The sequence below is a fragment of the Vanderwaltozyma polyspora genome, genomic scaffold, assembly GCF_000150035.1.
Source record: "Vanderwaltozyma polyspora DSM 70294 KpolScaffold206 genomic scaffold, whole genome shotgun sequence".
Classification (NCBI taxonomy): Eukaryota; Fungi; Ascomycota; class Saccharomycetes; order Saccharomycetales; family Saccharomycetaceae; genus Vanderwaltozyma; species Vanderwaltozyma polyspora.
This window is the reverse complement of record NW_001834501.1, coordinates 1-11031: the sequence shown is the minus strand read 5'-3', so window position 1 is coordinate 11031 and position 11031 is coordinate 1. Positions and strand designations below refer to the sequence as shown.

The 11031-nt window shown below is 33.2% G+C and overlaps 5 protein-coding genes across 5 annotated transcripts; 2 read left to right on the top strand and 3 right to left on the bottom strand.

Moving 5' to 3' along the window:
* Positions 1-543: 543 nt before the first annotated feature.
* On the bottom strand, positions 544-2541 carry PET127 (Pet127p; the record flags this gene model as incomplete). Its single annotated transcript, XM_001642245.1, has 1 exon — positions 544-2541. The coding sequence occupies one exon, from the start codon at positions 2539-2541 to the stop codon at positions 544-546; it is 1998 nt and encodes a 665-aa protein (XP_001642295.1).
* Positions 2542-3210: 669 nt separating this feature from the next.
* SPO11 (DNA topoisomerase (ATP-hydrolyzing)) lies at positions 3211-4335 on the top strand (the record flags this gene model as incomplete). The annotated part of the gene is made up of 1 exon (XM_001642244.1): positions 3211-4335. The coding sequence occupies one exon, from the start codon at positions 3211-3213 to the stop codon at positions 4333-4335; it is 1125 nt and encodes a 374-aa protein (XP_001642294.1).
* A 396-nt stretch (positions 4336-4731) lies between these two features.
* ERP4 (Erp4p) lies at positions 4732-5355 on the top strand (the record flags this gene model as incomplete). The annotated part of the gene is made up of 1 exon (XM_001642243.1): positions 4732-5355. One exon carries the CDS (start codon positions 4732-4734, stop codon positions 5353-5355), a length of 624 nt encoding a protein of 207 aa, XP_001642293.1.
* Positions 5356-5950: 595 nt separating this feature from the next.
* Positions 5951-8104, bottom strand: RTS1 (protein phosphatase 2A regulatory subunit RTS1; the record flags this gene model as incomplete). Its single annotated transcript, XM_001642242.1, has 1 exon — positions 5951-8104. One exon carries the CDS (start codon positions 8102-8104, stop codon positions 5951-5953), a length of 2154 nt encoding a protein of 717 aa, XP_001642292.1.
* Positions 8105-9060: 956 nt separating this feature from the next.
* SIL1 (Sil1p) lies at positions 9061-10833 on the bottom strand (the record flags this gene model as incomplete). Its single annotated transcript, XM_001642241.1, has 1 exon — positions 9061-10833. One exon carries the CDS (start codon positions 10831-10833, stop codon positions 9061-9063), a length of 1773 nt encoding a protein of 590 aa, XP_001642291.1.
* Between the last annotated feature and the right edge of the window lie 198 nt (positions 10834-11031).

Here is an 11031-nt window from a genome sequence, read left to right as displayed (position 1 = left end):
TTTTCTTCGAAATATGGGAGGTGTCAGAGTGTCTTCTGGAACCGTTCTGAACTCCTCCCCCCCAAATTTTTAAAAATGAGTGTTCAGGTCACATATTTTATGAAGGGGTTGGGGAACCTGAAAATATTTTGGTTTGGGACACAACTTCCAACTTTTGTGGTTCGCTTATTCAAAGTCCCGGGTTTTATTTGGGGGCAATAATTTTCTTAAATTTGTTAGGATCCAAGGAAATTTTTCGATCCGAAAGAATTGATTAAGGAATTCAATGAACTTCTTGTTTAAAAAATAAAATTTGGCCTTTTCAACCTTTTTTTATCTAGATCCGTCATTTTGAGCCTGAACTGATTTGCAAGCAGCATTCCAGATATAGGGGTCCAGGAGCCGCCCCTTTTCTGTAAAAACCAGTCATCATTTTATAAAATATATACAAAATTTTTTTATTAAGGAATATACAAGGGTAATTTCTTTTTTTTTGGAAAATTCTATTGCTTCCTATGCAATTTTTACAAGTAATCTATAAGAATGCTATTTTAATATTTTTTATTATATCTGGTTCTTTAGGGCACTTTTTTCACCGTAAGCTCTTAATATGTGACCGAAATTTTTCTCATGATCTTTTTTTTTATATTTACCTTCAGAGTGCTTCATCTCTTGTTTCATAAACTTCATTATTCTTTCTATTGCTATACTGCTTGGTTCAAGCTTTTCTTCAATATCTGTCAGAATGTCATCCTTACAAGCTTCATCAATCATATTCAATTTTTCTTCTGCAAGCTTCTTATATAGCAATTTCAAATTATTTTTATTCTTTATTGGTTGCATATCAACATTTACTGTCCATTTTAAAACATCCAATGGATCAATGAAATTTGGATGGCTCCATTTACTACTATCCTTATAATAGTCTATCTTTAGTTGCTCTTGCCAAAAATTCATTATTTCAGCACTCAACTGTGGTTGTTCATCAAGTTCAGGAAATTTCAATGGTGCTATTGTTCTTTTATGACCTTTCATTAAGTTGGACACTTTTACTTCAAATCCTAAAATGTCACTAGAATTATCATTCAAAATATCATCATTAAATTTACGTACTTCTTTAACTCTTTCTAGAACTTGATCTGTTGTGGCACAATCGTTGAATGACAGCGATTCGGTTTTATCGTTTGCCCCAACATCAATTGGAAGTGCTACAATTTTCAGAATTGATCCATCACTTGTTGGGTAAGTTTTCATTAATATTTTCAATTTTTCCCAATCTACTCCTTTGATTTTAAATTGGTTTTCAATTTCTTTTAATATTTGTTTCAGAATTAACACTGACAGCTTAAATTCATGGTCAGCAACCAATGATGCAATCTTGCGTTCTTCATATTCATGGTTTAAAATATAGTTTTTATCACCATATATTCCACAATATGTACGCTCTTTTTTCCTTAGAATTCTTTTAAATGTGGAATCAGAATCAGAATGCAGGATATAATCCATTTCATCTAAGGGTATATATTGGAATCCAAATATTTTTCTTATATTATGATATGCTACAAATATTCCATCCATATTACCAATTCTTGCTTGTAAGGAATATTTTAGCAGGGCACTTCTGATTAAATCAAAGAATTCACGTTCCATTGATTCATAGGGGCCGTGCAACTTATTGATCTCATATCCTGTATAGTTGCTTTGCTTTTCAATATATGAAAGATCATATCGAATAGCACTTACTGCTCTTGTTTTTAAGTCAAATACTCCAGTTCCAGGTAATTTTGGATCATAGCAATCCAACTGAGATCTTAAAATGAAGTCATCTATTTTTGAATAGTGATATACTCTGTCATATAGAGAATGATGTTGGGTACCTCTTGTTAAAAACTCTTCAAGGGTGTGGCCTAATGCAGATAATATCATTTCTTTATCCAATGAGGGATCTGAATCAATCGAGCAAATGCTGTCTCCATCATGGTTATCAGTTACTTTATTCAGTTTCCTTAGTATTACAGAAGCAGGCAAATGAGCTGACGTAGTGGGAGAGCAAGATTTTTGAGGAAAGTTCTTAGTTATACTTGAATTTTGTATATTTAACTTCCTATGATTTGAAATTAAGAAATGTAAGTGTGATAAAATTGATGTCATAGAACTTGTAGACGATACATAACGTCGATTATATTTAGCAGCAACGTCTAATAATACTGAATCTCTATGAGGCGGCGTAAAAGAGTGGGATGATGGTACTGGTGGGGACGGTGACGTTATAACTTCTAAGGATTCCTCATAATTATAAACTCCTGACCTTGCATCTTTCAACTTGTGTAAATTAATCGGTTGATAAAGAACCCGTTCCAATCCACCTCGTAGTCTTGGTAAACTCTTTGTATCAACAGATTCATTAGATCCAGGTGAATCAGGCCTCACAGATGTCATTTCGACCTCTTTTGGAGACAACCTGAAACTCACCTTCTTTATATGTCTTTCTAGTTCACGAAATCGAATTTTTGGCATTTCAGTAACCTTGATCCCCCCAGAAAGAGATGCTATTTGGTTCATATTTCATGTAGATTAAGTATTGTCTCCAATTGGTATTGGATAATCCTTATAAACTATCTATGACACTCTTAAAACCATAAACCTTCCTGTCGATTGAAAGCTCATCTCTGTTTTATATTCACTTTTTTCACTTTTACTATCTGCTAGCGAAGCCCCATAGTAAAGTTGATCTTGATGTAATTAGTTACATCAAGATCAATAGACTGTCTATAACAACAATGATCCCTTTGTAAAAGAAGATTCATTATCAAATACAATACAAAAAATGGTAATGATTATAATAGACATATAATGCTGACTTTTAGCAGTGTTTCTTAAACTTTCGAACTCTTTTTCAGTGAGTCTAGTGCAATAAAATTGTAATTCTTAGTGACATTAATTTATTTGGATGGTAAACTTGATACTTGATACTTCTTCAATATAGCACAAACCACAGGGTTGAACTTTGATCCACACGAGATATTGGATGGTAACTGGATTTTACTAGTAACGCATTGTTGGATTTAGAGACAACTTTTGTTTTTATTAAGAGTATCTTTTAACATTTAGGGTTGGAAACCAAGATTATAAAAACAAAACTTAAACTTTTAAATAAATAATAAAATATAAATCATGTTTACCGCTGAACGAAATTGAAATACAAAGAATACAAAAAGCTTCTAAGCAACAATGGTATCAACATTGGCACAATTAATGCAGAATGCAGAATCCAAGGAAGAACTGATTACGAAGTTAGAACCACAATTAAGAATTGTCCATATGTCAAAAGATGCTGATAATGACATTAAAAGTCATGTTAAATCAATGCTGGGCTTAATGACCAATTGTGTAGAGCAACATCACCAAGGTATTGAAGTTGTATGCAAAAACCCTAAAGGAACTTCGACAAAGGTTAAATTTCCATATGAGAGCATGAAAGGTGATCAACAAATAACCAAAATATCTATTCTATTGACATTATTGAAGACCGTTCATAACAAGTTGTGTTCAAGAGAGGTGAGCACCATTAGAGACGTATACTATGGGAACACCGAATTATTCAAGAGTCAATCAAAAGTCGTCCAGTGGTTTGGAGTTCTTCAGCATTCCATGGGACTAAAATCCAGAGATGTGTTTAACGTGGTGCCTGCCCAAAAGGGATTATGTTTCTCGCCAGTAAACTTATACTTTACAAGAGCCACTGCAGATAATGATGTTGTGGCCAACAAAGCAGGACTGATTCCCTACATATCCCAAGATTCACGTTTATTTTGGAAAGAAGACATCTCTCAAATTCGTAAAATAATCGTCATTGAGAAAGAAGCAGTATTCAACAAGCTCACTATCAATCCCAACGATATCCAACATTGTATATTGGTTACAGGAAAGGGATATCCAGATTTTCTGACAAGACTATTTCTAAACAAACTACAGAAGCTGACACATAGTTCTGACATAGATTGGGAGGTATACACAGATGCCGACCCACATGGAGTACATATATCGTTGAAATACCTCAATAATGAAGAAGAACAGTACAATTGTCAAAAACTTGCCTTCAAAGGTGCATTCATATCACGATTGGTCAACCAAACTCTGGATGACACTAACAAGTTAGGCCAAATCCTAGATCTCAAGCCAAGAGATATCTCTTTGGCCACTAAACTGATACAACAGCTCTCAACAGAAACAGAAACAGAACCAACAAACCAAACAAGAAACAAGACGTTCAAAACTGAATTACAAAGACAATTGTTCTATTTCAAAAAGGCAGAAATGAACTCTTTATCAATTGATTTTTACATCAATTCCTAACCAGCGATCACCGTTCAAAATTTAAATCAACAAGATCAAGTGAGAATAAAACATACCATTACCATCATGATTCCTCACACTCCACTAGATCAACCCTTTAACTAGCAATTGCATCAATCAATCACCTCTGATCTGACGTTTGCTTCAAGAAAAGAGTCTTTGGCTTTCTCATTTGGCGTTGCTTCCTTTATATATCAAGAAATTTACGTGTAAAGAAAAAAAAAATATGGGAATATAAAACAAGAAGTATGATAAAGTTGATTTAAAGATTTATAAAAGCTACTTATTATCTTTGATGTTAGGGGGATTAAGATAAGGAAAGAGATCTTATTATCTGCTAGAAGTGGGATTCTAAGTTTTTCAGTTTTGTCTGGTTTTGGTTTGTGGATCTAGAAGATGCTGAGTTCAATTTTTTTCACTTTTTTCTTATTTGTTTGCCATGTTTTAGCAGGTACTAATCATGTACCAATTGTTATTTCATTACCAGCTCATGGTAGTGAATGTTTATATCAAGATTTGAGTAATCCAGATGATACTATAAATGTGAGTTATCAAGTTTTGACTGGTGGTAATTTTGAAATCGATTTTAAGATTACTGCTCCTGATCAATCTATTCTGGTAAGTGAGCAACAGAAGAAATATTCTGATTTTGCATTGAAATCTTTTGGGTTGGGCCAATACACTTTTTGCTTCCACAACAATTACGGTTCTGATTTGAAGAAAGTTGAAATCACTTTGGAATTGGACAAAGAAATTATTACTACTGATGATGATGATGACACCAAGGATGCTGTTGCTAATAACGCTATTGAAGAAATCGATAGAAGTTTAAATAAAATGACTAAAGCACTAAACTACTTAAGGGCTAGAGAGTGGAGAAACATGTCCACTGTCGAATCTACTGAATTTAGATTGACTTGGTTATCTCTATTAGTTATGGCTGTTATGATTGGTATCAGTGTTGGTCAAGCTTTTATCATTCAATTCTTCTTCAAGAGTAATAGAAAGAATTATGTTTAGTTTGAATATCAAAATATGTGTGATATTTGAATTGATGTATATTGCATTTTTTTTCCCTTACATTCCAACAGTATATAAGTAATTATATCAGTATATATATATATTTACGCACTTCGGTATTAAATATTGTCTAAACTTAATATGTACCATCTAATCAACTGGATCGTATAATCACAAATTATATGATGCTCAAAATCTGGCTGTGTTTAAATATCTTTTAAGGAATTGTTACCATCTAAATCATCTACATGTACATACACAAATATGTATATATAGTTATATATATTTAATCAATTGACAGTTGCCATACAAACTATATAATAAATTAACGGTTGGATAGTTTTTTAACAAACACTTAAAGATTTATATTCTTTAAGAATAATTTAAATGGGTTGTTATATCAATAACAAATAATTGAATTTTTATAATTTCGATTAGACTGAAAACATAAATCGAATCAAAATTTCTATAATTGAAAACCTGTTATCTTCAAAAAAAGGTATAAATAGAATTTTCGAACCCATTTCTACTCCTGGTAAATGGGTATTAAATTTAAATGCACAAAAATATTAATTCTTTTTATCATTACTTAAATTCATTCTTCAGTATGATCATTAACTTGGGTTTTGGAATTTTCTTTCTTTTCACCATTAGCTCGATTATTTGCTTCTGATATTTTTAAATTTTCTACATACTCTTCTAACTTGCCCCAATTTTCTTCACGTTCAATCTTTCTTTGTTGAGTTTCCTTGAGACTAGAAAGGTATAATGTGTTACAATTTTCATACAGTACTGGGTTTGTTTCTAAAAAGATCTTTAATGCCTTGAAAGCCATAGCATGAATTGCCTTATTCCATGAACCCGAATTGATGGCTTGCTCTACTAACATGTATGGATCTGATACTATACCGTCCTCTCCATTGATATTATCCAACTCTAGTTGCGACGTCAGTTCGTAAAGTGGTGGGAATACAATTGGAAGAATGACTTCTGCATTTTCGATACAAAGATTTAAGAAATATTCATTATTCCAATAACTTAAAACCTTTTCTGCTACTTGGAAATGAGGGGAAGAAATACATTTTGCTAATTGTACAAATAATGGAACTTCAACCTTGATAAATTCTAATGGTTCAATAACTTCAAATATATCTTCGATTTCATTCAACAACATAATTTCTTTAGTTGAATTAATCTTTGGCCAATATCTAAGTAAACCCATAACGACTTCTTCTGTTAGTAATGGTTCTTTTTCTAAAAATTGAACAATACAATAAGCCAATTGGGGATGGTATAATGAAAGACAAGGAACTTTATGCAACGGTAGTAAAACTCTTAGTAGGAAAACCTTGTGCTCTTCTTTTAGGGGTAATGCAAAACCATTAATAATGGAACCTAATATTTCTAATAATTCTGCGATACCATTGAACTTTTCTGTTTCGTAAATGAATTGCAAAAAGATATAATTAATTGAACGACGGATGAAACTTCTTAAACTTAAAAATTTACCATAAATTCTGTGTAGCGTTGTCTTTAAACAGTCACGTTCTCTAATATCTTCACTATCAAATAATTCCAATAATTTCAGAATGAATTCCTGATCTATATATTGTTTTGCAATTTGATGGTTAAAATCTGGACTCTCTACGAATCGTAAAAAGAATTCATAAACCAATTGCATATGTGGCCAAGCTAGTTCATTAACAGGTTCATCTTCATCAGGGTCATAAATATCACCAACAGGGTTCACAGGAGGTGGGATAGGTCTAAATAAGTTGACTTTAAACATGGTAATCACATGTGCATACATTTCATTAGTATAAGTAAATCTATTAGTGACGATGAATTCGATTAATTCTTGTAAAGTAATACGTTTAATTTCCTTACCTTGGATATCAAAACTTGGATCATTAAAATCGAACATAACATAGCATTGGTCAACTTTTGCCAAGAACAATGCTAGTCTTTCTTCTGGTGAAACATCTTCAAAATTTGGCAATTTTGTTATCTGGGTATATCTTGAAGCCTCAAATCTCGAGGAGGAATGACGTTGAGGAGTCTTTATCAAATCTAATTCTGCATCAGCGGCCAATTTTGTTGGCGTTGGCAATCTTTCAAAAGAATGAGATGCTCTTGGAATATCGATGCCAGGAGACGAAGTTAAATTAGTTGCCATATCCTTTGACAAGTGATTTTGTGCATGAATTGATTGAGGGGATTGTGCAGCAATATTAACTGAATGTTCTAACCTATTGATATCATGACTGGTTGCCATACTAGTTTTTGAGCCACCATTATTATAGTTATTACCATTGTTAGATCCATCATTTAGGTAATTTTGATTATTACCATCGACATTCATATCATTACTATCACTATCACCAGTGATGACAACTTTAGGAGATGATAGATTCGAAGGATGAGACTGGGTATCCACACCTACAACGGGAGTTGCGTTTCTTGTGTCTGATTTAGTACTAGCAGCACTTGACGATACTAAGGTCTTTGAACTTTTTGAACTTGCAGGATAATCCTTTTTAGAAGAGGAAACAGTAGAAGATCTATTTTTCTCCAAGGACCCTTTTCTGGAAGAAGAAGCACTTGAAGTAGTACTTGCAGCAGCAGCAGCAGTAGTAGTAGCAGCAGCAGGTTTCTGCTTCGCCGAAGACTCTTTCTCTTTCTCCTTTTTCTTATTAGAGGAAGAACCAGTGGTCTTCTTTATAAGTTTTTGCTTAAAACCACGCATCATCTTGGGCCAACGAATTCACAGAAATAATAATAATAATAAGAAAACAAAAAAAAACAACCAGAGCTTACCACACACACACAAACACAATTACTCTATTATCTACCCAAAATATACAAAACAAAATCCAAAACTCTCCCCCACTCTTCTCAACAATTTCACCTGTATGGTATGATCTTGTCCAAATGGAAATAATTCAAAATATAGTTATTTTTGGAAACCAATAACTACAACCAAACAAAATTAAAATTCACCTTGTCAATGGAAATCCTAGCAAAGTAAACTAACAGAATCACACAAACCCAAGATCAACCAGTAACTTTTATACTCTCTTAAAACCAGATAATCTACAAGAACTATTATACTGTAATCTCAAAAGTTTTGACACCGACCTAAATCTAACGAATAATATTTCAATCGATCGACCAGAAAACGCCTATCACCTTAATTACAAAATAAAAACAATCAAAAGATTCACAAATAACCTTGCAATTCCCTTGAAGATACAAATACCTATTTAACCTTCCTAAATTCAAATAAAACCTTTAATAATCTTACAACTTATCAACTGTTTAAAACTTGATCTTTTTAATCTTTAATGTTTTTTCCTTTTAGTGTGTTAAGGAGGTCAAGCAGAGAAAGAAGGGTAAAAGTGACAACGAGCGGATTCTCGCTGGATTGCTGTAAGTAATGGGTCAGTATCACGTGATTTTGGTGACAGTGTTTCTTGGTTGAGCAAATGGTTGGTTACAAGGCAAGATATCGTTTATTTTAGTTTGTTGTTGGGGAGTGGGGGTTTTGGAATTAGATCTTTTATATAATACATACATTGGATTGAATGTCCAGTTAGATTACTTCAGTTTTCAGTTTGTGACACGTACTGATTTAAGGCAGAAGGGGCCAAAGAAAAAAAAACATTTAGAAAAAAAATAAATGCTATTTAGAACAAAACGACAGAACTATAATTCGTCATCTAAATGTTTCATGTTATGTGCCATAGGGTTCCCGAATATCAGGTGTCTGCTGTCAACCAGCATTTGGTCAAATGTGTCTTGTTCCAAATCTCTTTGCTTCAAACCGTTGTTTAATTCAGACTTTCTGTTGGCTGATTGAACTGCAAGCCAATTCAAAAAATTATTATCTGTTTTGATATCTTTCTTATAATTGTATTTGATATTAACCAGTGTAGTGAAGAATTTACGAACGTGGAATTCATCAATTGTGCTGTCTTGGATGGCTTGGGCGATTTCGTCGACCCAGTTTTGTACAATATTGGTAGACAGTTTTTCACTGTTGTTATTTGAAGTGGCTGCTGGATCTTGGTTGAAAAATCTCGTTATTATTTCCAAGATCTTTAGTCTAATTTGTTTGTCTTTCAAACTGTTGTAAATATTAGTCAATGTCAATAATTCGGCGTGGGTTAGTTTGAAATCAGATTCATCTAATAATACATCCAAGATTGACAAATATCTCTTGATTAATGTTTTAGCAGCTACTGTTTTTTGACTTTCCATAGTTTTCAATGCCCCAAATAGTTCATCAATATATGAAGGATAAGTCTCTATAATATGTTTGATAACAGGTGGGTTGTTTCTAATACAACTTGTAATTACTCTGGTGCTTAATTCCCTTACAGAATTTGGCAATGTCTCGTTGAATGAAATGGAAGATAATAAGTCAAATTCATTTTTAATAATCTTTAAACCATGCTTATAGTCATGAGCAAACTCCATTAAATCATCAAATTTCCATTCAATGGTCTCAATATCTTGATCAGATATAGTAGATTTTTGTAGAACGTTTTGAATTATTTTGAAGTCTGCAGAGAATTCATGATTGGCTTTTGGAGCAGGGTTTGAACGAGGTATTAGTTTATCATCTTTAGTTTCTTCAGGCTTGGTCAATGTCGAGGTTGAAGTTGGTGTGGATGTGGATGTGGATGTGGATGTGGATGTGGATGTGGATGCTGAAGAGGATGCAGAAATGGATGAAGAAGATGCAGAAGTGGATGCAGATGCAGATGCAGATTTAGTCTTGGTTTTGCTTTTAGTCTTTGTAACTGTTGTTTCGGTGGTTATGGACTCAGTTGCCGATTCGACGATTGATTCAGAGTCAATGGAAGATTCAGACTCAGAGTTGGCAGTTGATTCAGGTACTGGTTCGGAATTAGTTGTGGATTCAGTTGTAGAATCAACAGTAGATTCAGATACAGTTGCTGATTCAGTTGTAGATTCAGTTACAGATTCAGTTGCAGATTCAGTTGCAGATTCAGTTGCAGATTCAGTTGCAGATTCAGTTGCAGATTCAACAGTGGATTCTGATCCAGTTGCTGATCCAGTTATGGATTCAACAAGAGAGTCAGTTTTAGAATCAGCTGAAACTTCAGTTTCAGAAACGGTTGCTAGTTCAGCATTACTAGCACCGATAGTTTCAGTTGTAGCAATTTTTTTACCATACTCAGCATCTATCTTTGCTTCTTTCAAACCACTACTCATATCGACACGTACATGCAAACCTGCAGGAACAATTTGGTGAGGTTTGACCTCTTTCCATTCATTTGAAGGCTCAAACACCTTTGGATAACAAGTAACCTGGTTACAAATTTGAGAATCACCAATATAATAGGATTCTGAAACAACTTGAGATACCTTATTTGGAGAAATTACCTTCTTCTCAGCATAAACAATAGATAGGCATACCAATAAACAACACCAAAATTTAGCATTCATCATTGACGTGTAATTAAATATTCAAGTAGAAAATGTTACACTTTACGTGAATTTAATCCTAAACCTTGAGTAACGAATTGAAATGGAGTAATAAACACGACAACAAGTCCACAATGTATACCAATAGACCTCTAATAACAGCTTGTATTAAAAAATCAAACACTTCTTCATTGTATAAAGGTTAAATACAATTTTTCATCT